Source organism: Sabethes cyaneus, chromosome 2 (assembly GCF_943734655.1).
Source record: "Sabethes cyaneus chromosome 2, idSabCyanKW18_F2, whole genome shotgun sequence".
NCBI classification, from domain to species: Eukaryota; Metazoa; Arthropoda; class Insecta; order Diptera; family Culicidae; genus Sabethes; species Sabethes cyaneus.
In genome coordinates, this window is record NC_071354.1 from 109976832 (window position 1) to 110003842 (window position 27011).

Genomic DNA, 27011 nt, shown 5'->3' on the forward strand with positions numbered 1-27011 from the left:
CAATTTTGACATTCTCTGTCGCCACTCTGTATATAGTCACTCTATAAATGACATGTAAAAATTATCGATAGTATCGGTAACTCTCGATCTCGACCCGTACTTTCTTGATTATTCGATTTTTCCAATTTTGCTTGTAATCGTCATCGTCAATACGATTGAGCATTGAGCCGAAACCGTCTATCCGTGCACCGTGCCCCGTGCATTAAAAGCAGAATACGAGTTAGTAATTTTACATATAAAATTAATCAAAATGCCTGATCATTTAGGAGATGATATGCGGAAAGTGAAATCCGATGGAAAGGAAGCCGAACCAGAAATTGAAGGTAATAGACAGATTTGAAGCCGACAATTTAAAAAACTATTTTTTCATTTTGTAAAATTAGCATTGGACGATGTGGATATCGAGTTATTGAAAACCTATGTAAGTATTCAGTTACGCTAAACGGCATAATAATTCAGAATAAAAAAAATATGATTTTGGCTTAACATTTACAGGGTCAAGGCCAATATCATAAGGCAATAAAGCAGATTGATGAAGACATTCAAAAGGCTATCAAACAGGTTAATGAGTTAACTGGAATTAAAGAAAGTGACACTGGTTTGGCTCCTCCTGCTCTTTGGGATCTTGCAGCTGATAAACAAATTTTGCAGAATGAGCAACCATTGCAAGTATGTTTTCCTTATTCATTTTACGCGGTTTAATTGAGCATATATTTAAGGTTGCAAGATGTACCAAAATTATTAACGCCGATTCTGATGACCCAAAATATATCATTAATGTTAAACAATTTGCTAAATTCGTCGTTGACTTAGCCGACTCCGTTGCGCCAACCGATATTGAAGAAGGAATGCGTGTCGGGTAAGTTAATAAAAAGTACAAACTACATCTTTTCACCTTTCTACTACTTAAATATATAGTTATAAAGGTATAGGTATAGGTCACTCGGCAAACCGAAAATAGAAAGAAGGCCCAGCGGGCCGAATATCATTAATAATATTTTCTGCGTGCGTCTATATGTGTAACGTTTTGAGTATGAGCCTATGAGCACACTTTTCTCGGAGATAGCTGGACCGATTTTAACCGTTATGTGTGCGACAAAAAAAACCTTTAGCAGGGCGACAAGGATACCCGGGTACCCAAAATTGATATTGTTATATCATCAACGATTCAACATCAACATCAACGATTTTGATGATATAAGTGTCATTTGATTTGTTAATTTATCTAGTTTTGTATTATCTGGCCCTTTGGCCATTAAAAGACATACGGGGCCCGAAAATCTAGAATTCCGACAGAGTGTCCGCTGTGAGGTAGAAAACTGATAAATTTGCAGGATCATGCGGAAAACTCTAGAAATTAATACAGCGAACAATTTCATTTAATGAGATGAATCAGGTTCCTGCGCCAGTCTAGGATTGGAGGTAAAACCTAGCAATATGGGTATCCAAGTTCTTGGAATTAGTTCGGTAGGTGATATTTTTTGCATTTCGATGTATTTTGATTGGTTATTTCGAAAATGGCTTCTACGGGGTCACATATGATACCGTAGGATTCAAGATAATGCTTAGCAAGCGTAGCAAAACGTTGAACCATCTGTTATACATTTGGAACCAGTGCCGAAATTATCAATTAGTACTAAACTGGCCATATCTGCTCAAAACATCTAAAAGATCCGCTAAACCAATTCTTATATTGGCTAAGGCACCCAACTGGCCATCTGTAACCCTACAACAACCCAATTCTGGAATGGCCAATGCGATCTAAAGTGTTCAGTTTATGTCGTTAGGTGAAAAAGGGTCCACAATGTCAAGTTCAAAGCTAATAGCTTTGCTGAAAGCTGATATTCTTTCAAAACAAACGGCTTCTTACCTTTACCGGGCATTGCTCCGGAATTACCGATTCCCGCGAACTGCTTGTCATTTGATGGCCAAATGCTTTATCTATTCAAAACTATATAAATGTACGAATCAAATACCACTGGTTTCATGCAAATCGGTTCAAAATACCCAAAGTTATGAACATAGCAAATCATGGGTATCCGGGTACCCTTGTCGCCCTCCTACGTAATAAAAAAATTCAAGTGCCCCTCATTGCTAATCCCCAATCTGGATATGCACCAAATTACCTCATTTACTTAAGACTAACGAGTTTTACGATGTCACCAAATTTCAATGACGTATGTTTTAAATAGAATGAGTTATAACTATTTTGAAAACGGGAAAGGTACCCGGATACCCTGTCACACACATAACAACAATTTAAAATTAACTAAACCCATCATGTGCCACCTAGAATCACACCAGAATTTAATGACAAGCACAAATAAAGTCAAGTCATGAACCTAGAAATTTAATGATCAGATCCCAATAAGTACCCCAAACCTCCGGGAAAGCGGCCAGTTTTCTGATTTGTTAATCAGACGATAACCAAAAATACGGTATATGTACGGCAGCCATAATGAGGGTTTACCACAACTATGGATAACAACTTTTTTCTTATAAACTTTAAATAAGTTCAAGATGATTTAGGGCGAGATAAACGCAGGATGAGCGTTACCGACGACCTGCAAGTAGCCTGTTTTCGAAGGATGCCGGTGTTACCCCCATAGCACATGTTTTCTTAAGAAGGCGGTTTTCATACATTTACCACTCTAATTTATTTCTACTGAAATCTTAATGATGACAAACAATGCTAATAGGAATATGTAGAATCATAAAACTTAGTTTGAGACTTCTTCTTAGAATTAAAGCTTAAAAATTACTCGCGAAACGTTACATCAAGCTGCGCGTCGGTGGCACTCGCGTATGTTTTGTTTATTATTTTGACATTTGATGATTCATGATAAACTCGAACTGTTTTTAAATATCTGAAATAATGAATACTAACATGTTCAGTGTATAATAACACAATTATTTAATGCTGTCTAGTAAAACTCTAGGGGTGCCGGTCTTACCCGCACTACCCCTACGTGTGTCTCTGAATTTAGTGGACCGATTTGGCTGAAATTTTTTTTCAGCATTTAAAAATGAATTATCTAAATTGTTACGTAACCGTTTTTGGATATCTCAATTTTTCAATTTTTTTGCTTACTTAATTGGCCTAACGTCTTACGACAAGGCTTGCGCAGCATAATTTCTCCATCTGTTTCGGTCCATGGCAACTGATCTCCAGTTCCGTGGGCACCCAGTGCTCGCCAGATCTCGCTCCACCTGGTTTTGCCACCTCGCTTGCTGTGCTCCTCTTCGTCTTGTTCCTACCGGATTTGATGCGAAAACCATTTTTGCAGGATAGTCGTCCGGCATTCTAGCAACATGTCCTGCCCAACGTATCCGTCCAGCTTTAACCACTTTCTGAATACTTGGTTCGCCGTAGAGACGCGCGAGCTCGTGGTTCATTCTTCGCCTCCATACACCGCAGTGGCGACTCGTCCGCATGTTCAACCTGTTCATAGGACAGGCAACAAAATTCAGCCCGACAAAATTGTTTTTATCACTCGTTCATGATTTCGTTTGCACCGACGCATATGCAATACGAATTTAGTTTAGTTACGAAGCTGATAAGCAAACCGTTCAACACGACAGTCACGACGAGCGCAGTTGGCATGCATTATTCGCAAAATGTTCTCATTAACTCGTTCATCTTTAGCATTGAACAACTTACGCATATTGCTTGTGGTGCGTGTGGTGTGGGCTTGTGCGCGCATCGCAGGAAGGTAGTTATTCTTGAATTTTGTTCAATAGGTTAATTGAACGAAAAGTTTTCGGTTCGTAGTTAAAATTCAGTTTGCTGGTAAAGTAAACCGTCGTATTCCGTTATTTAAATAATAGGGATATTCACGTAGCGCTTGCTATGATGCGTATACGGAGTATTGCGTATTTATGCTGCCGCTACTCGCATAACAGTTCCATCTCCATAGAAACCGGAACTGCAATGCGAATTGCGGCAGTATATACACGAAATACACCGTTTTCGCAACATAGCATGCGCTCCGTAAATACCCCTAATGCTTGTTTTATGATTAAAATATAGAAATGCGATAATAAAAAAAGCTGCGTATTAATTTGTATTTTTCGCTGGTTGAACAAGTAAGCTAAGACCCAAGAGTCGCCACTGATACACCGTTCTCTTGCACTCCGCCAAAGATGGTTCTTAGCACCCGCCGTTCGAAAACTCCGAGTGCTCGTAGGTCCCCTTCTAGCAGTGTCCACGTTTCGTGCCGGTGTAATTAGCGTTTTGTACAGTGTGCACTTTGTACGGGGGCTCAAATTGTTCGACCGCAAGTGTTTGTGGAGTCCGTAGTAGGCCCGACTTCCGCTGATAATGCGTCTTTTAATGTCACGGCTGGTATTGTTGTCCTCTGTTGCCAGTGAGCCAAGGTATACGAACTCGTCGACTACCTCGAACTCATCCCCGTCGATTACCACGCTACTGCCCAAGCGGGCCCTGTCGCGCTCGATCCCGCCCGCCAGCATATACTTCGTTTTAGACGTATTTATCTTCAATCCATTCTTCTCTGCTTAGCGTTTTAGTCTGGTGTATTGATCTTCCACCGCTTCAAATGTTCTGCCGACAGCATCCACGTCGTTAAATTGACTGGATTTATTGAAAATTGTGCCCCGCATTTCGATCGCCGCTCGTCTTATAACACCTTCAAGCGCAATGTTGAATAGCAGGCAGGAAAGACCATCTCCTTGTCGAAGCCCCCTGCGAGATTCGAATGGGTCCGACAATCCACCCGAGATTCTCACACAGCACTGGATCCCATCCATCGTAGCCATGATAAGTCTAGTAAGCTTATCCGGAAAGCCGTTTTCGTCCAAAATTTTCCATAGCTCTTGTCGGTTTACGCTATCATATGCGGCTTTGAAATCGATGAATAGGTGGTGCGTGGGGACTCGGAATTCGCGGCACTTCTGGAGGATCTGCCGCAGGGTGAAGATTTGGTCCGTTGTAGACCGACCCTCCATGAAGCCGGACTGGTAACTTCTCACAAATCTATTGGCTATAGTCGATGAAAGATGACTTGGGACAGCACTTTGTAGGCGGCATTCAGGATCGTGATCACTTGGTAGTTCTCACAATCCAGCTTATCACCTTTTTTGTAGATAGGGCAGATAACCCCTTCTTTCCACTCCTCCGGCAGTCGTTCCGTATCCCAAATCTTAACAATCAGTTGATGCAGAAAGCCGGCCAATTAGTCCGGGCCCATTTTAATAAGTTCCGCTCCAATGCCATCCTTTCCCGCTGCTTTGTTGTTCTTCAGCCGCTGGATGGCTTCTTTAACTTCCCTCATCGATGGGGGTGGCACATCTTCGTTGCTTGCTACACCAATGTGGTCACTTCCTCCGTTATCATGATCTTCCGCCTGCACTCCATTCAGGTGTTCATCGTAGTCCTGCTTCCACCTTTCGATCACCGCACGGTCGTCAGTCAAGATAGTGTCGTCGTCCTGAAAGTAAAAAGTAGTTAGATTAAAACTTCTCACTCGGTGGTAATCTGCAATTGATATAGGAAGCGGCACAATATGTGTCGATAACCCAACCAAACGCGTCGCTATTCTTGAGAAGTGGATTTTGCGGTCTCCTTTTGTCCAGCGCCTCTATGGTTCAAAGGTACAAGTACCAGCGAACCACATGCCCTGGCGGGTGTTGTGGGTTCGAATCCGGTTATAATCTCAGACTACAGCTTGGTTCGACTCATGCACCCTCCAGCATTGGACAAAAGGTAGGAGTCAAAATGACTACTTGTCAAGCATAGCTACCAATACCCCCCCCTTCCTTTCCGCTCTTCCTCCTTCACCAAAAAAATTTTCATTTCTTTCCCCTACCGTCCCTTCATCAATTGTAGAACCATCGTTTCAAAAAATATTAATATATATGTATGACCGCATTTCAAGGTCAAGACTAAAAACTTGAGATTAGTCCATAATAATGATGATAATGATGATGATGATGATGGTGATGATTTTGATGATGCTGATGATGATTATGATGATGATGATGATGATCATACCACGCAACAATTTAAAAATTAAAAAAAGCTTCCATTATCTGCATTACTCGCTGATAAAAATATGTAGGAAAGGAATTTTATACCTTTAAGGAGATGAATCAGTATTTATCGTGCTAGAATCATTATCTAACATGATAACTATAACATTTGAGTTTAAAATAAATTATTTAAAAAATGTTTTTTTTTTTACCCTGATCGTGTCTAAATACCCGGATAATGGAATCCCCGGATTATCAAAACCCCGGGTAATCGCATCTGCGGATAATCGAGTCCGAACTGTATTATTAAATATTTAGAAACCAGGTAAATTTTTCCTGTAACCACAATTGTTTTTTCTATCTTATGACGCAAATTGGGTTTTGATTGACCTCAATTTAGATTTGCTATGGACAAACTAACTTAGAATCGTTTTTAAATGAGCGGTAGATGGCGACCTTATGGTATGTCTTTTTGTATGTTTTTATACAGGTTTGAAAAAATCTTCAAAGACACCTCCGCGGTGCCGAATAGGATTCGCAAGGTGTAACTTGCGCCGACCTACTAAAAACTCTTCTGCTCCCCGCTTCCTGGACCCCTTCCGGAACTACCGTGAGTTTTACTTTAGGAGGGAGGACGTGCATAAGCACTCAATAGTCCATCGTACCCGTTGTTTGGTAAAGGTTCAAACAACACCACTTGTCACGTCATACCGTCACTACTAGGGCTGTCTAACCGGTAGTACCGGTAGTACCGAAACCGGTAATACCGACCAATTTTTGGATACCGAAATACCGGTTTTGACAAAGCAAAAAACCGGTATTTCCGGTATTTTCTAATATCTTAGTTTTTTCACACTGCCTTATTCGAAGAAGAACTAAGTTTGATGGGAGATTGTAAAACTCATAGAAAAACAATTTGGAGTTAATGCTGAAGAGATTCTGCTGCGACTACTAACAATGAAGAAGGTGAAATTGTGGGTCAAATAATTATAGCTCTTAAATCCGTTTAAGGCACAGTAGAGCATCTTTGCCGTAAAAAAGTTTCGTTGTAAGAACTAGATGTAGCGTTTCAATTTATTTTTGAACAACTTGATATTTAAAAGCCACCAAATTATTGGAAGTTCTCAAATAACGAATTTAGGAAACAAATATCAGGGCCCAGCATCGTCACTTATAAGTAAATCACTATTCAACAATGAAGTAATGAAGGTTTAGTTTCAACTGAAGCAACGTCGCTTCGTTTTAAAACTGTCTTCAATCAGCCTCTATAAAACGGTTTTCACTTCATTATGTCGAACGATTTTAAAGTTTCATTTGTTAAATCAAATGTCTATCAAATATTCAGTAGAAGGCCAGCAACTTTGAATACAATTGAATTGAATTTAAGTAACATTTCCTACAATTTAGCGCATATTATAATTAATCTACTCAACATCGACAAATCGTGCCTGACTCAATCGTCGCCATTTGAAATAGTCACTAATTTCAGCTGAAGCTTGCTTAAAACGTTCCGTTCATCAAATGAAACAAATCGCTTCATGTATACAGCGAAGGTAAGAGAAAGTCTGCTTCATTTATTTGTTTCGAAGATGCCGAGCCCTAGTCAGAATACGGGACTATTTCCACTTTTTGGGCATTCTTGCCATTAAAAGATCTGCCAGGAAAGACTTTGGAATATTTTCGGAAGTATTTCGAGTGATACATTGATTAAACAAGCAGATAAAATTTCCAAGCTCTGCGAATAGTGGGATTGATAATAGAGAAGAGAAAATATCGGTGAACGATGATGAAGAGGATGACGCTATGCAAGGATTCTGCTCTGGGAATGCAGGAAAATTCGTGAAGAGACAATAGGAGACCGGGGCATTTAATATGCTGAAAGCTACAATACCGGGACATTTAAAAATAGTTAAAAGCGGGTTTCCCTACTATAAATCTGAAGAAATGAAAGTACCAGGAATTTGGTGCGCTTAGAGCCGTTTGTCAGACTTCGGTGAAAGCAGAACTTGTTTCAATCGTTGGAAGCGCTGGTTATAAAATCTAGCAAGGGAAATAAATCACTAAGCGTATTATATCTGCTTAAATTCTACTTTGCTAAGGAACAATACTGAAACTAAAGTTTGAAAATAGAGACATTTACTGAAAAACATCGACATTTCTATTGATTCCGAATAATCTGCCAATACCGGTATTTTACCGGTATTTTCAACGCCAATACCGAAATACCGGTTTTCACCAAAAGCACCCAATATCGACAGCCCTAGTCACTACCCCTCACCTAGGGCGTGGGCTGCTCACTCAGCCCTTTATCTGACGCTAGCTAAGCTATGTCAGGCCCTGTCGTTGCAAACGTTCTAGCCATCATCGGCCTATCGACGGCGACCCACGCGCGCTTATCCGCGCACATTCTCTACACGATATTGTCGGCGTTGGTGTCTTCTCCAAGAGCCGAGTGGTTCCGAAACGCGGACAGTGAAACATCACGTGCTCCTCCGTTTCCCCGGTTACTGTGCATATGGGGCAAAAGGGCAATACAACCCGCCCACGTGTATGTAGATACTTCTTAAAGCATTCATGCCCTGACAAACATTGAGTGAGGTAAAACATTACCTCACCGTGTCTTCTACCGATTCAGCACGAGCTGTTCTGGATCAACCTATGGGTCCTCTACCTATGGCACTCGATGTTCTCACCTAGAAGTATGCATATGGGGATCATGGCTGCAATGACCCCGATCGCATCCAACGATATGTACGATACCCGCATGCTACACGCAGAGCCATCAGGCTGAACAATTTGTTCAGACATGCCTGATTGCGCTTACTACTCAAAGCCGCTGTCTGTCCAAGAATGTTAATATCGACATGACTGATATTGATGCAAACTTCAATACCTACATCTAGGTCCCAAGTAACAAATTCAATTTTAAGATGCACTTGAAGAGGTTTCCAGCATTTGCTCCTTAAAACCGATCAAAAAACTTGTAATACTACAAAACTTCGATAAAACAGCCATAAAACCAGTATAAGACTAGGAAGGCACACACTAAAGAAGGATCTTTCCCAAGGTCCTTTCAAAACTTGTAATTCTTATCGATATCTATTTATAGTGATTTTCAAGAGTCGCTTAAAACTAAAAAAACACCACAAGCGTTGATGATTTTATGGTTATCTTCTCAAAGAACACTTGCAAGACAACATACACTTTTCACAGCATTGAATTTTTTAAAGTGACTAAGGGCTAGGGATGGGAAAACTATCATTACCTAGCATTACCTCATGGTTACCACATCCCTCATCCAGTCTTCGATTCATTTGATACCCTGATGCTCCCTCCCTCCCTTTACGATTTTAATAGATATATAGATTTTTATGACTATGAATTGGTCAATATGTAAAAATATTATATAATAATGTAAAACTCATATAATCATATATATTACTATATTAAGAACAATAAAATCATACACTGTAATTTATTACGTATTGGAAACTTAAAGTCAAGTTGGTTGCGCTGCCATAGGAATTTGTGTTCAAACAGTCTAAAGGTCATTATTTTGAGGTTCACTGTTAATTCATTATGGTTCATTTATCGTTCACATTCAATATCACATCACCATTTTATACATGTCCACTCCATCCAAGCAGACAAGCGCCCATCTGCTCCTAACCCTGATTCACATCACAGCATGCACTGCTGCTAAATAAAAATCACACACATTGGTTGCCGACAAACGCTTACTACAAAGGTCGTCATCGTCAGCTCGATCTACCTCAATGCGCATACCGCTCAGTTCACGCACGAAAACAAATAAAAACTGCCATCACCAACACACTGTCAACATTCGGGGCAGAAATCAGATAACGCCTTACACTACCACAGTCTAAGCTTTCTCTAGATGAAATGCAGGTATGCACAAAAATTTCTCTAGAAAATTGAAACCAAATCCTACTGAAACATATACACTCGTGTGCATATACCGCGGACCCCTGTTCGTTTGACCGTTTTTAATCTGAACACTTTTTAATTTGAACCCTGTTGGTTTGCACGGCGTGCAAATTAAAAATGGCTCAAATGTCATTCTCAACATGGCATCATTTGCTTATGCAGACAATGCACATAAACACGATTTGTTTGTACCGCTCTAGCATGTTTAATCAGTTTCACAATCTGTTTCCCAACGATTACGATAGAAATTCGATCAGAGAATGAAATATTCGCTGCTTGCAACTACTAACTAAACCAAACCATCAAAACAATAACAAAGAGCAGGGCGGCCAGTTCATACGAGTTTCAGCATATTTAGGGTGGTCAGTTGTTCAAATTAAAAAGTAGCCCCGTTAGTTTGCATGAGGAATCGTTCAAACGAACGGGGGTCCACTGTATACATGTGTATATTATATACACATGTATGAGTGTGCATGGGTGTATAGGTATGTATCAATATATGTTAGAGAGTTCTATGATGAGTCGGAATTTTCTCTTATACTTATGCTGCCAAACTACAATTATTAATGGGCAGGAAGTTATAGTCAGTAGCTGTTTCCTGTGTTGTTATTTCATTATTATTATTGTTTTTGCTACTAATGTTACAATTATAACCATCTTCACTATTGTTAACATTTCTGTTACTGTCACCTCTATTGTATTGTTTTAGATAATTATTACTGTTATTTTCTCATTTCCTTTCCATTATTAGAGTAATTTGTATGTCTTGTGACTAATCGCGTTTACGGCATGCAACTAACAATACAAATTTATCATGAATGACGCTGCTTATCTCCCAGGGGCCCTTCTGATGCTGATGTACTATTGTAGGAGAAACCATCAAAGTCGGATGGTGGTAACACGCCACGGTGCTCCAAATAGCGTTATTATCAAAAAAAAATTCTCCATGAAATCTGAGTACACCATCCGATTTGTAGCACTTACCACTATATTTGGGTGAAATTTAAAAAAAATCGTAGGCACGGTTTTGGAGATATGCCCTTTTAAATTGAAAAGAGCATAAATCATAAGAAAATTGACGCAATAGCTATACAAGTACGCTTGTTTAGTGCGCACAAGAGTACCAAATATCGGTAGAAGTATTTCAATATTTTTGAGATATGCTGCATGCAATATAACGGAAATATGAATGACTTCATGAGTTTTGAATAATAATAATAAAATATTATGTAAAGTCGCTTGCCATTCACTAAAGAAGGCTACAAGCCATTTTGGCTAGGACTTGTAGCCTTCTTTAGTGAGTAGTAAGCTTTAGACATAAAATATTGTAGTATTAAAGGGAGTTTTCCAATTTTTTCTCGAATATTAATGAATTTTGCTTTAATTAACTGCATATTTGTGAATATGTGTAGACTAAAGAGGGGCAAAAGTGTGATTCAATGGTTTATCAGTGCAGATTGCGCGTAATTTGACAATATTAGTATGAATAGTCGAATACTGAGATAGCTTGAATTTATCTCGTAAACATGTGTTGTTTATGAAGCATAATTGCTGAATTAAGTGTAAATGTTACTTTGGAGCGGTTTTGATGTAATATTTCGTTATATGGCAAATACGGCTCCTGTTAATATGAAGGCTATTGCTTGATGAAACATTGCAGCAGCGTTTCGCATCACTCAAACACCTTTTTACCTTTGTTATACTATAACAAAGGTTTAAAAATTGGTCGAAAAACACGAAATTGGCCCGGAGGGCCAAGTCACATATACCAATCGATAGGGTTCGACGATTTGAGCAATGTCTGTGTGTGTGTGTGTGTGTGTGTGTGTGTGTGTGTGTGTGTGTGTGTGTGTGTGTGTGTGTGTGTGTGTGTGTGTGTGTGTGTGTGTGTGTGTGTGTGTGTGTGTGTGTGTGTGTGTGTGTGTGTGTGTGTGTGTGTGTGTGTGTGTGTGTGTGTGTGTGTGTGTGTGTGTGTGTGTGTGTGTGTGTGTGTGTGTGTGTGTGTGTGTGTGTGTGTGTGTGTGTGTGTGTGTGTGTGTGTGTGTGTGTGTGTGTGTGTGTGTGTGTGTGTGTGTGTGTGTGTGTGTGTGTGTGTGTGTGTGTGTGTGTGTGTGTGTGTGTGTGTGTGTGTGTGTGTGTGTGTGTGTGTGTGTGTGTGTGTGTGTGTGTGTGTGTGTGTGTGTGTGTGTGTGTGTGTGTGTGTGTGTGTGTGTGTGTGTGTGTGTGTGTGTGTGTGTGTGTGTGTGTGTGTGTGTGTGTGTGTGTGTGTGTGTGTGTGTGTGTGTGTGTGTGTGTGTGTGTGTGTGTGTGTGTGTGTGTGTGTGTGTGTGTGTGTGTGTGTGTGTGTGTGTGTGTGTCTGTGTGTCTGTGTGTGTGTGTGTCTGTGTGTGTGTGTGTGTGTGTCTGTGTGTGTGTGTGTGTCTGTGTGTGTGTGTGTGTGTGTCTGTGTGTATGTGTGTGTGTGTCTGTGTGTGTGTGTGTGTCTGTGTGTGTGTGTGTGTGTGTCTGTGTGTGTGTGTGTGTGTGTCTGTGTGTGTCTGTGTGTGTGTGTGTGTGTCTGTGTGTGTGTGTGTGTGTGTCTGTGTGTGTGTGTGTGTGTGTCTGTGTGTGTCTGTGTGTGTGTGTGTGTGTCTGTGTGTGTGTGTATGTATGTATGTAATGATTTTTTCTATCGCCTGTTTCTCAGAGATGGCTGAACCGAATCGTTCGCTATTACTTTTATTTGAAAGGTATTATTGTCTAGTAGATCACTTTTGAGTTGCTTCGTGATACGACGTTTCGTTTAAAAGTTATAAGCAAAAATGTGAAAAATACGTGACATGGGTTTCTCCGGAAGTACATGACCGATTTCAACGATCTTAGTATCAAATGAAAGCCCTTATTAAAGCTAAATTGTTCAGGAATTTGTTATTGAAAACAAACAAGTAGTTTAAAAGTTAGCCTTAAAAAACCTGTTTTGACAAGGTAATAATTATCGCCTGTTTCTTAGAGATGGCCAAGCCGATTTATGCGCTATTAGTCTCATTTGAAAGATAATATATCCAAATAGATCACTATTGAATGATTTTTTGATTGGACGTTTAATTTGAAAGTTATGAGCAACCGTATACACCACACCAAAATAAACAATAATTTATAATGATTTTAACCAAGAAAATTTACCTAATTTCAATTATTTTAATATCAATCGAGAGGTTTTGACACTACGAATATATATGCAAAATTTCATAAGAATTGGTTTTACCGGTCAAAAGATATTAACCCTCGAATACTCGCGCCAACACAGTTACTCGCGCGCAAAATAGTCCCAAACCAAAGAAAACGTGTGCAAGGGAGTTTTGACTGGGAAAACTTGGTTTTAAGTTTCTCAAACCTTTAGAAGAGTTTCTTGAAATTGAAAGCTCTATCGTCTGATAGAATTTAAATTTTGATTAATCCCCCTAAAAGTGAAATAAAAAATTTATTTTTCTTCAGTGTCCATATAACACATTGATGTGTTCTGCAAAGTTATAGAGCATATTATTACAAGAAATTTTGCTGAAGACAGTAACCTTCTATCTCTGCAGCAAAGATAGAAAAATCTTATTTATTGTATATGAATTTGTAAAATCAGTTTTTCTATTTTTGCTCTTTTTGTAATTGTTGTGTAACTTTTTTATGTACTACAAAATTGTACAAATAATAAAAATACACAACTTTGCTGAATATAGTGTACCTGTATGTTTGCTTGTTTAGGAACTGTAGAACTTTGATTATAAAAAATACTCTAATTTTAACTCCGAATTACTCGACTACCAGCAGACGGATGCATTTTAAACTTTATAACAAAATTGAGTTGGAAAACCTACACGTGTTGTATCAAATACAGTAACCGAAGGTTAATAAAAATTGATGAAAATTATTCAAGAAAACTCTACTGATGTGATTCAAATAGAATAGCATTACAGGAAACTATGCATAGTTCAAAAACCTATAAACTAGACCTTTACTAGACAATGTATATGATAAGATTTCCTCTTACAACTTACTTTTATTTGCACTTACTCAGATTAATAACAACTTACTTATCCTTACTTAGCAATTTCATGAATAAAGGATCTATCAAAATTTAAGTGTTCCTATTTTGTTCAAATTTTGTAAACTTATTCAATTTTCAAAAATTTTATGTAAACCAACGCACTACGTAACGATAACCAATAGATGAATTATGTTCCGAAGCCGTGTCGATTTTTATCTCAAACAGCAAGTAAGACCGTATAACAAAGGTTCCTTTCACCACTAGGTGGATTAAATCGGGTTTTTAAAAATGCAGTGAGAGAAATTCTCAAAATATATTTCTATTTCCATAATTTGATCAAACCTCTTAAAACGTCTTGTAGGGCAAAAGTGCGATTCATGGACAAGTTTTTTTTGTCACTTTAACCAGCTTGGGTCATTTGTGACTTCTGCGGGGTTGGGATTTGAACCCAGGTCCTCGGCGTGAGAAGCGTGAATGCTAACCACTACACCGAGACTGACCCCTCATGGACAAGTAAATAATGCGTTGCTAATTATGAATTGGATTCAAACGAACTTTTGCCACGCTAGTGGACATTTTTAGTTATCGTAAAACTTTCCTACGATTTTCTTCGTGATTATCCATTAGAGTAAGATGGGGCATAAGTGCGACATTTAAAGTTGTCTTCAATGTTCATGAAATGAAGCACAACAGTAAACTATATTTAATATTGATGTACCAACTCAACATCTTCACATTCAGCTATAAATCATCTGGAGCATTAGTATTAAAATTCATCATTTTTCTGATCAAGTGCCGAATCGCACTTTTGCCAAATTAGCACGGAAAAAGTGCGTTGACCGCGAGGCAAAAGTTCGAAGTTTGAATTTATGGAATTAGTGCACTTGTGCACTAGTGTATTAGACTAATTGAATTGCACTTTTGTCCCATTTGGTGCTTGGCGGGATTTGATTAAATTATGTAAAACAAGAACATATTTTGTAAATTTTTCTCACCGCCTTTTCAAAAGAGATGCTTGAGTAATGTGAAATGCTGCTTCAACTATGTTTATATCGCGTTTCCCGTACTTCGAAATAAAACATCCAAACTCGTTTAACACTAACATTTAACTTTTAACGTTTAACATTTAACTCTGCAATTATGATTCGTAAATAGTAAATGTATACGATGGACTTTAAGCTGTCAAAGTATGTCAAGTCCATATCAATGTTGTCAAATTATGCGGAATCAGCACTGATAAATCCTTGAATCGGACTTTTGTTAGAGTATATCCTCAATATACCATCGTTCCCATTTCTTAAAAGATGATCATAGTGCTTAAAATATGGCCATGGAATTCAGATTTTGTCGCTTCAATCCTCACAGAGGGTTATCAACTTCGCTAACATCTTATTAAGTCTTTAGTGACAGTTTGCAATTAACACGGCATATATACATATCTCCAAGTGAAGTTCTACATGATCTACCATATCCTTAGTTACAGAAATGCTTCAGTTTGACGATTATCTGAAGAGCATACCGACAAACCGGTTGGCTACCGCTACAAATAAGCAATTACTGTCACCGGGAATAATACGAGCGAGTGCCAGTCCCCATTATACCGCATCTGCTCTATTATTCGGAAGTTCAAGTAGTTTTTCGATAGTGCTGAGCGATAATATTGCTCTTGAATAATATTCCACACAAAATATTCGGTAATTAACGTCAACAGCTACAATACTGCAATGATGGCATGTAAAAAAGCGGCTGTAGCTTTTAATGAGCGTAGGTGGTTGAACAGCGCTGGTGTTGCGAAAGCAACTAAAGACTTTTCCAAATGTTTAACCGTTTATTTTAATAATATTCGTGTGAAGAACGTGGAGGTTAAATATTTCCTGTCAATTAAAGTTGGAATCAGAATCATACGTTAGCTTTACATAGTGTAAGAAAGTTTAGTATAGTATAACAATCATTTCTGCCGTTAATATTTGTTAGTTTAGTTTAGTGTCTTTAGTGTATAATTCATCAACTTTACTGGGAATTGTATCTCAACACGTGAGTGCTGCAAAAATAGTTTTTAAGTAAGCTAGGTTAGCTTTTAAGTTCAAATCACTCATATAAATTCAATCAGTTACCTGCCGTAGGTTTAACTTTACTTTAAGTAATTTTAATTTAAGTAATTAGTTGATTTCACTTTAGGGTTTTGTAGAATCTAGATCTAGATCTAGAAATATATTTAGGGATAATTATCGAATTTTAATTGCACGTACTTTCAGGAGAATTTCATTTACTTTGTCTCATCAGCTATTCTATAAGCAAACAAATTAAACAAGATTTTCTGTGGCAGTTGTGCATGACAGATAAAGGCAATTCGTCTAGACAATAAAAGTACGCGTTTATACAAATCTGAAGCAGTGTTGGTGAATATGGTATGTCGAGTCAATGAGGTATGGCACCTCATATCTTCACTACTGTTTTGGTGTTGATTCGCTGCGGCCATGTTCGCAACACTCCGCCCCAGTACGTCGCGATCATTGATCCGACTTACTTCCAGTCGAAGCAACATCAAATATGGCTAGTTTACCCGCTGGCCTCTCAAGAATTCCAGTAGCTGTTTGAACTGACGCCCGATGAACTTGGCCGTCCTTCGATCTGGTGACTTCGATGATTCGTCCTTTTGGCCACGAATTTCTGGGCTGGTTTTGGTCGACTACGATGACAATATCTTTTTCAGCTAATGGCTTGACGGGTTGGAACCACTTAGTCCTTCTGGTGAGGGTTGGGAGATAGTCGGCGACCCATCGTCGCCAGAACTTGTTCGCATACACCTGCGACATCTTCCAGGAACACGTCACTACGGCAGCAATATCGTTAAACGCGATCGAAGGCTTGAAACCGTTCGATGATCCCATAAGGATCTCGTTCGGGGTGAGCGGTGACGCTTCATTATAGTCGAGTGGTATTTCGGTCAGTGGTCTATCATTGATGATTGCTTCTACTTCAAGGAGCATGTTTCGAAGCATTTCATCGGTGGGTGTTCGATTGGGTTTAACATTGTTCAAGGTCTTTTTTATTGACTGGATGAATCTTTCCCAGCATCCTCCAAAGTGTGGCGCTGCGGGAGGGTTGAAAGACCATTTGGTCTGGGAGCTTACGAAGCTCTCGATTAACTTGTTTTGGTTTATTTTATCCAGTGCGTCCCGTAATTCGCGACTAGCACCTATAAAATTTGTGCCACGGTCGCTGATTATTTCTAGTGGCATTCCTCTTCGTGTAACAAAGATGCGAATAGCGAATACACAGGATTCAGCTGACAGTGAGTAGGCGATTTCGATGTGTACTGCTCTGATGGTCAAACACGTTATCAGTACGCCCCATCGTTTTTCTACTGTACGGCCTACCATTAACGGCATTGGCCCGAAATAATCGATGCCGACGTACGAGAATGGTCTAATAAATGCTTTCATACGCGTCGACGGAAGATCTCCCATCATCGGTGGCTGGGGTTTCGCGTTTCTTACGCGGCAGAATTGGCAATTGTTTCGAATACGACGGTAGACGGCTCGAAGACTTGGTACATAATACTTCTGCCGTACCTCGTTCAAAACTGTTTGGTGATTGAGATGACAATATTGTTCATGGATATGCGATATAATTAAATCGGTCACGTGATGGCTTTTGGGAAGTATAATCGAATGTTTTGTCTCATCTCTTATGAATTCTCACGCATCGATGCGACCGTGTAAACGCAGTACACCTTCCTTATCGAAGTTGGGACTAAGCGTGTAGAGGCTACTATGTTTAGGCAAACTCCGCTTGCTCGTCCAGGGCTCCTGGTTGGCTTCTTGAAGTATCCGTATCTCTTCCGAAAAAACCTCAGCTTGGACGATCTTGTAGATGCAGTTCTCTGCTCTTGCTAGCTTTTCCTGAGTGAGCGGGCCGATGACGAGGCTGTCTTTCTTCATCTTTCTACGTATATTCAACGGATACCGCCAAACGAAGGCCACATGTCGCACTAGACGCTTCCATCGGGAGAATTTGTCCATCTTAATTGTCGACTCCAGGCAGTTGTGATGCAACGTGTGTGGTAGGTGTGATCCGTTATACAACGTGCGAGGCGTACTCCTATCACTGCTGCCTGTAGCTCGAGACGAGGGATTGCGCATTCGACGGTTTCTCCTTCCTCAAAACGTAGATAGGCCACTGCAGCATTACTATTCTCGGATGCGTCGACGAAAACGTGGAGTTGAATGTTCGATTCGGTACTGGTATTTTTGCGATAGCATCTAGGGATTCGGATGGATTCGACTCTGGGTAGGATTTTCAACCAGAGCCGCCATTTATCCCATTCCTTGGTTGCGATTGGATCATCCCAGCCTACGCCCGAACGCAAGATTTCTTGGAGCATGATCTTTAGGAACATGAGAAAATTACTGATTAGCCCCAGCGGATCGTTGATTTTCATAAGTGTGCTGAGTACCTGCCTTTTTGTCGGAACAATCTGTCCTGATAGCAGCTTGGAGTCTTGTCGAGGGGACAATTTAAACAACAACGTATCTGTCGAGGTACACCACCACATCCCTAATACTTTATCCGACGCAAGTTCTTCTCCTTTCCATCCTTCACTCCTAGAGTTTCCAACACGTTCTTGGAGTTGGATAACCAGTTATGGATCTGAAAGATAGCCTGTCTGTGAATGTATTCTACCTGCTTCGTTAACTGTCCTGCTTCAGCTTCCGACTCAACGCTGGTGAGCATATCATCCATTTAATGTTCATGAACAATGGCTTCTACCGCTCTTGGGAACTGCTCTTCGAAGCGTCGAGCATTTACGTTCTTTACAAAGAGCGCACAACTCGGGGAACAGGGTGCTCCAAATATCATCACGACCATGGCATAGACATCTGGATCACGACTCTGATCGCAGCCTCTCCAGAGGAACTTCAGAGATTGTTGGTCCGTTCCGTTCATCATCACTTGGTGAAACATCTCAATGATATCACCGGCCACGGCAATCCGAAACTCCCTGAATTTGAAAAGCACTATCACGATAGAAGTAAGCAAGTCTGGGCCCTTCAGTAACATTGCGTTAAGCGATATGCCGTTAACCGCGGCTGCTGCGTCCCAAACTATGCGCAATTTTCCGGGTTTATTCGGGTTTTGAACCGGAAATATCGGAAGATACCACGATCGTGGGTGTCTGGCATCGCACTCGGTTGGCGAAAGCTTCTTAGTGTATCCTTTGCGCTCGTACTTACGAAGCTTCTCAGCGAAGGCCTCTGCTAAGTCTGGCTCCTTCAACAGCTTCTTCTCTAGGCATACTAGTCTCTTCATAGCCATCGCCTTGCTGTTAGGCAGACGTGCGTCGTCGCACTTCCAGAGCAAGCCTGATTCATAGCGGTCGCCTTTCTGTATGATGTGCTTCTCTAGTAATCGGATTGCTCGATCGTCTTCTTTCGATAGTAGTGGTTTATCTGTCTTCGCTACGCCTATGCTTTCCAATGAAAAGTAATCCTTTACTATCCTATGAAGCTCAGTATCGCGCTGCTCACTACATGGACATATGTGAAAACTGTGACACGTCGAATAACTTTCGTTCGCTGATCCAATTGTTATAGAGCACGGTCCGTAGATTAGCCAGCCGAGTCGTGTCTTGCTAGCTACAGGTTCGTCTTCTTTACCTTCACGACTATGCAAAGCGTGACCCAACCTACAGTTATCAATACCAATGAGTAATCTTGGGGAGATGCTTCCGTACGAGTCAATAGGCAGATCTTTTAGATGCTTGTACTTCGACGCTAGCTCGTCCATATCCACAGATTGATTTGGCAACTGACTGTGTGCACTTTAATGATCCAGAATTGCTTCTTTTTGCCACAAGCTCCTGAAATCTAGTGAAAGCTTCACTGAATCCTTCTCTTCTCGTTTCTGCTTCGCCGTCCAGTTCAGACAGAGGGGGTAGGGCTCGCCGTCCAACTTAAGTTCCCTTAGTAGACTAGTCTCCATAAATGTTGCTGACAAACCATCGTCATGGAACGCGTACGTCTTGACGGACACACCGCGTCCATGCACCGTTACAGGAATATATCTGAAGAGAACTTTCCCGAACTGGCTAACATGCGTGTTACAATTCTGCGATGTCATTCCTTCACTTGGCTGGGTTGACTTGGGGTAGACATCTGCTTTATACCTCGAGTCATCGTGTAGTAGCTCATGGTGCATGTATGTGCACCCTCGTCTGCCACACGGGGTTTTCACCTCACAGGCTCCAAAATGCTTTTTTAAGCACTTGCGGCACTGCTTGTGTTGTTTTAAAGCTGCCCAGCGTCCACTAATATCGAGATTTCGAAACCTTTTGCAATCCGGTGGTGCTTCTACAGTTTTCCTGGTAGATGAGACACGCTTTATTTATTGGCTTATTTATTGGCGCTTGTTTTGGTGGTCAGTCGCTATCCGCTTCTAAATGCACGTTTACGTCTTCTCTCCTGCCCCGCTTCTCCGTTTTCACCGCACTAAATGATGAGCTGGATAGTATAGTGACTACCCAGGTAACCACTAAGCACTGAATTAAGCTTGAAAGCTGCTCTAAATTTGCAAGTTACATGCTGCCAGATATAATTCAGCATTGTCAAAGCATAGCAGCTTTAAAATGGCATTCTCAATGCTGAATTAATATTTACTTGAAGCACTATGAAAAGCTGATTAGATGCTCTAAGCAAGCTTTATTGCCGTTACCGGCATCAAAAGAGATTTTGAACACTGCTCACACTTGCAGGAAATCTCCTTGCGAACGTACGCGTGATAACAGAAAAAATGCTTCCCTCTCTTTTTGTCTTACGCAAAATCCTGCACCGCCGATTAAATAAACATCAACACGAATCTATAGGGCATATGCATACGGATAATATGCAAGAAATATTTCTATACATGTATGCCATCACATAAAAAGAAAATAAAAGGTAGGTAATTCTCCCAAAGCGCAACTTATGGAAGATATGTGAAAAACAAAATCTTTCCCTCCATTCCGCCTTGATAAGCAAATCAAACATCCGAGTTAAGAATTTCGGTAATTTAAGTAGAGCTATTGGCAGCTGACTCGCAACTACCGTTTACAGATCAATTGGTAAAGGCGTTGTCCTACTCCTCTATTCCTATTCCTATCGACAGATTGGCTGGCGGTTCAATTCTAACCGAAAAAGAAAATAACAAAAAGCAATCTTGAAACGTCAACAAAGTACGCCATATAAGCATAACAGAGAGGGAAGATAAAAAAGGATGTACAATATATTTTTCGCATTTTTTTATGTTTGACGTTTTACCGTTACGCAACAGGCGTTACGTTTTATGACTTTTGTAAAGCTCCAAGCACCAATGTAGCCGGATATTTCGCCAAAACCGGCTTTCTAGCAGCTTTTTATAGGCATATTGAACTATGCTGCACGATATGGTGTGCACCATAGGCTAATAAAAAGCTAGATTTCTGCTTCTTTAAGTGCTCACTGGTTACTTGGGTACACACGCTGCCTCTACAAGCTTTTCTAACCACGTTTCGTAGTCTGCAAGTGATACAGATGGTAATGTTTGTCGATGCAGCGCCCAGTTAAGTTTAATCGTAGGCGGCAACCGATCAACCAGTTCTTGAAGCAACGCAGTATTGCATAGTTGCTCTTCCAATCCGCAGGCCTTAATAGTCGCACACAAGTTCTGAACAGCGACACCGAAGTCGATTAGCGTTCCAAGCCTTTCTGTTTTCGGTGGCGGCATATTCCGAATCCGGCACACCAACGAATGGATTATCACCTCCGGTCGTCCAAATAACGTACGCAGCGTTTGAATCACTCCATTTAGTCCTGCCGGGTACACAGCTTCGGTACGAACTACCTCCAAAGCTTTTCCTCGTAAACTACGCTGCAAACGAAGCAAGTTCTCTTCACCGCTGTACCCGCACATGCGAGTGGTATTCTCGTAGGTGGCAATGAACAAGGGCCACTCTTCCGGTGCACCCGTGAAGGCTGGAAGCTCCTTGGCGGTAGCGATCTTCATTCGTTCATCGAAATGCCTCATTTCAAATGCCTACTTCTCGGCCAACAATGAAAGCTGCAGTTCTACATTCTTCCGGGCTTCTCCGGGCGTTTTCCGAAGACTTCCACCTGCATCACCAGTAGGATTAATGGTTGTCGAGTTCGCGTTCGGTACCTCTAGCCGCGATGCAAACTGCTGCTCCATTGCCTTCAGCTGCTTCATAAATTGTTCCTGTTGCTGATTCAAAACTGTTTGTTGCTCTTGCTTTCGCGTTTTCAGCAAACGCTCGTATGATTCCTTTTGTTTCCCCATTTGCTCCAGTATGTTGTTCATTTGCCTCTGCAAAGTCTGCACTTCTTCTGACCTTTTTGGAATTGTGCCCAGTGATGCAGGATTTGTGTCATTTGATGCTTTCGAGGTTGACAAGCTAGCTGTGTTCCGAGCTACACGTTTTGCTTCGCAATCCTCGCAGCTCCAATCCACTTCCTCTATGCCTTCGTCTACGCCTACGCACTCAAAATGATACCAATCACCACAAGTTTCACAGTACACCATCCGACTGTTTTCCGAACAACCACAAACTTTACAGTTATCGCTCAACATAGCTGCTACTTCGCCTTGCTTGCAAGCTACTTCCGACTCGGAGTCTTTTCCGGAATCTTTACCACGATTTGACCGTTTCAACATATCTTATATTGACAGCACTTCCCGATCGCTTTAAACGAAATGTTTAAAATGTTGCGAAAGCAACTAAAGACTTTTCCAAATGTTTAAGCGTTTATTTTAATAATATTCGTGTGAACAACGTGGAGGTTAAATATTTCCTGCCAATTAAAGTTGGAATCAGAATCATACGTTAGCTTTACATAGTGTAAGAAAGTTTAGTATAGTATAGCAATCATTTATGCCGTTAATATTTGTTAGTTTCTAACTACTTACGTTTAGTGCCTTTGGTGTATAATTCATCAACTTTACTGGGAATTGTATCTTAACACGTGAGTGCTGCAAAAGTAGTTTTTAAGCAAGCTAGCTTAGCTTTTAAGCTCAAATCACTCATATAAATTCAATCAGTTACCTGCCGTAGGTTTAACTTTACTTTAAGTAATTTTAATTTAAGTAATTAGTTGATTTCACTTTAAGGTTTTGTAGAATCTAGATCTTAGCTTTAAGAAATATATTTAGGGATAATTATCGAATTTTAATTGCACGTACTTTCAGGAGAATTTCACTTACTTTGTCTCATCAGCTATTCTATAAGCAACTAATTAAACAAGATTTTCTGTGGCAGTTGTGCATGACAGGTAAAGGCAATTCGTCTAGACAATAAAGGTACGCGTTTATACAAATCTGAAGCAGTGTTAGTGGATATGGTATGTCGAGTCAATGAGGTATGGCACCTTATATCTTCACTACTGTTTTGGTGTTGATTCGCTGCGGCCATGTTCGCAACAGCTGGGTTGCCGACCGTGATGACATGGGTAGTTAGAGAGATGAGTAGCGTCCTTCCTAGCGTGTAGTTAGTAGTAGCATAGGATATGGGCAGACAGAATTTTAGAATCTTCATGATATTACTAACCTGAAAACTGCAATCAACTTGTTAACTAAAACCACAGAGAACAGACATCCATTCAGGAACAAATTTTTCGGGAATTCTTGGATAAAATTTCTAATTAAAACCACCTAATATGCTAGCGTCACCACCAATATAGTTTCCCAACTAAATGATTCTTTTGATTTGCACACTGACAACCTTTGGCTCCTCAGGCGCTAGTATATATGGACTGTAACCGTTATGCTAGCGCCAGAAGCTAGCTGTTGTGAGTTTAGTGTAGAATTTTATGCGCCTTTAGCGACATCATCACTATAGTTTCCTTACTAATTTGACATAAGTTTTATCCAAGTGGGGACCTTTCGCTTGGATGTCTGTTCTCTGTGCTAAAACTTCCCCCTTTTCTTTTTCTTCTCTTTTTCCTTGTCTGATCTCTGCGTCGCTTCCCACGGTGACCCGAACGTTGTCCTGGGGGCAACAAGGGATCAGCCATAGGTTGAAGACGTTGGTGCGGAAGAAGTGAAGTCAATGTAGGCCCTAAGTTATTACGAATATACGAACAAGACTGACACATGCAGAGAAGCGGATAAACAAAAGGAAGTAGAAGATCAAGATAAGTACATCCATTGTTATTGTTTATACAATTGTAGCGGGTCTGCATAGAGTCAAGTTCTGTCATCTCTTCTTCCTCCTCATTAATTCATCATCATCAACGCATTATGGCGCTAGCGTTGTCCGCACGGGCTCTTTCATCATTATCACAACCACCTTCTCTCAGCCTTGGACAGACTTGGCTCTAACTGGCCCACCTCGTGCTGCAAACGGAAACGGAATATTTTGTCATAGCCTTAAGCTTGATAAAGTTAAACAAAAACATTCAAAATGCCTAGAAAAAATGAATTGTTCTAAATATTTCTATTATATTTACCCAGGGCCATCTTGCCCCACATATGAAAGCAGTACCCAACGTAACTATCATTTTTTAAATACAGTTTTTTGCTATTTAATGTTTAATTCTCAAGGGTTCTTTATAGAAAAGACGATATAATAGACATAAGGATAAATTGACGATATTCTGATCAATTTGGTTGCCCCACACGCCCTTCCGCTTAAGGTATTTTCGCTATAATTTTCCGAGATATTGAGCTTTATTGGTAAAAAAATAGTACTTCTTTAAGGTGAAATTAGTCGTCATCAATTCTGCCAATTTTAAAAGCAGTTTTTTTGTTTGAAACAAAAATTCTGTTCATAAAAATGTATTCGCTGTGTTCAGATTAGCAAGAAGAATGCAATACTTACATTTTTATAAACAGAGTCCCGCTTTTGGGTCCAAAAACTGCTTCCGAAATTGGGCTTTTCGACGAAAAGTTAATGACTGCTAGTTTCCCGTTAAGCTAAATTATTTCTCAAGGTGGCAAATGGTGGCAGATCAAGCAACTCACACATAAAAATAAAACAAAAAACCTGTAAAAGCAAGTATCAGTTGTCTGTATATGATTGTATCCTCAAAAGTTATTAATTATTGACACAAATAGATTCTTAAAGTGGTTGTTGCAAACAAATCATTATATTTCGACAATCATAAGAGATAGTTACTATATTCAACAAAGTTACTTATTTTAGAATGTTCTACAACTTTTATAAAGGTATCGAATTTTAGGTACGCATTTAAAACTTCCTTTTTTTGAATCAACCTATAAGGCCGTATGAATAAAACAGTTTGCTTTGCTTTTCTCGTGTAAATCTTATGGGAGAGTTTGCTATAACTCTTATTCATACAGCCTTATGTGTGGAAACAAGACCACCCTAATAATGCAAAAAGATAGAACATATTGCTGATTGCAAGAAAAATTGTACCATCCAAAGTGCGATATCGTTCATAAAAGTGCTATTTTACTTTAAATCGTTTCGGTATCTTCGGCGCACTTTTTCGTTACATTCCAAGCAATAAGTGCGCCGAAGAGACCGAAACGATTTAAAGTAAAATAGCACTTTTATGAGCCATATCGCACTTTGGATGGTACAATTTTCTTTGCAATTAGCAATAATTCATTAGTAAACTTGTTTTGACCCTTCTTTACCGACACACTTCAGCCGGCTATTAGAGTACAAGACAGTTTTACAAGATTAGTGCAACAATTTTACTGACTCTATCTAGCGGCACCACCTAGCCGAGATTCGAACATACCATAAACATTTAAATGTAATTTATAACAATTATTTCAATTGTAAAAATGTGATAAATACACAGTATTGAATAATAATTTATTTTTTAGGGTTGACCGCAATAAATATCAGATTCACATACCTCTTCCACCAAAAATAGATCCAACAGTGACAATGATGCAAGTTGAAGAAAAACCTGACGTGACATACAGTGATGTAGGAGGATGCAAGGAACAAATAGAAAAATTACGTGAAGTTGTTGAGACTCCACTGTTACATCCGGAAAAGTTCGTGAACCTTGGTATTGAACCACCTAAGGGCGTCTTACTTTTTGGCCCTCCTGGTACTGGAAAGACATTGTGTGCTAGAGCAGTGGCGAATCGTACCGATGCCTGTTTCATTCGTGTTATTGGATCGGAATTGGTCCAAAAATATGTCGGAGAAGGAGCGCGCATGGTGCGTGAGTTATTTGAAATGGCTCGGTCAAAGAAAGCTTGTCTGATTTTCTTTGATGAGATCGACGCTATTGGAGGTGCTCGCTTTGATGATGGTGCTGGGGGTGACAATGAAGTACAAAGAACCATGTTGGAACTAATCAATCAGTTGGATGGATTCGACCCTCGTGGAAATATCAAAGTTCTTATGGCAACAAACAGGCCGGATACGCTGGATCCAGCATTAATGCGACCTGGTCGATTGGATCGTAAAGTAGAGTTTGGTCTTCCAGATTTGGAAGGACGAACGCATATTTTCAAAATCCATGCTCGCTCAATGTCAGTTGAAAGAGACATTCGTTTTGAATTGCTTGCTCGCTTGTGTCCAAATTCTACCGGTGCAGAAATTCGTTCTGTTTGTACGGAAGCCGGCATGTTTGCTATTAGAGCTAGACGTAAGGTTGCAACAGAAAAAGATTTCCTCGAGGCAGTGAATAAAGTCATTAAAAGCTACGCGAAGTTTAGCGCTACTCCGAGGTATATGACTTACAATTGATCGATTTTCTTAACAAATATCAGTCTTGTATCGCTTAAATAAAAGTTTTAGAAATGTCTAAGGTGTTAACATCATTCCTTATCAATATCACTGTATAAAATTTATATAGGGGTAATAGGGGCATAATGAGCATACGGGACAAAATGGGCCACCGTTCATTTGGGCATATTGAACAATCAATTTTGCTAATTTGATTAATGAACTTGTTGATAATGTTCTTAATAAGCATCTCAACAAAAACTGCATCCAAATTCATTGCCATGTCTGAGATATTGAGAAAAAACTCGAGCCGACTCAGGATTGTAAAAATACTATAAGAATTGCAACCTACAAAATAAGCTCTATAGC

At 40.0% G+C, this 27011-nt stretch overlaps 1 protein-coding gene across 1 annotated transcript; it reads left to right on the plus strand.

Annotated features, from left to right (window-relative positions):
• LOC128738315 (26S proteasome regulatory subunit 7) lies at positions 1–26715 on the plus strand. Its single transcript, XM_053833353.1, has 5 exons — positions 1–323; positions 384–421; positions 496–669; positions 720–859; positions 25784–26715. Exons 1-5 carry the CDS (start codon positions 251–253, stop codon positions 26661–26663), a joined length of 1305 nt encoding a protein of 434 aa, XP_053689328.1. The 5' UTR covers positions 1–250; the 3' UTR covers positions 26664–26715.
• Positions 26716–27011: the final 296 nt, after the last annotated feature.

What these genes read in the sequence shown, in the direction of transcription:
- LOC128738315 (XM_053833353.1), top strand. Translation starts at nt 251, where the DNA reads ATGCCTGATCATTTAGGAGATGATATGCGGAAAGTGAAATCCGATGGA. An exon ending in AGCCGAACCAGAAATTGAAG is followed by an intron (nt 324 to 383) that starts GTAATAGACAGA and finishes TTGTAAAATTAG; the next exon opens with CATTGGACGATGTGGATATC. An exon ending in AGAATGAGCAACCATTGCAA is followed by an intron (nt 670 to 719) that starts GTATGTTTTCCT and finishes CATATATTTAAG; the next exon opens with GTTGCAAGATGTACCAAAAT.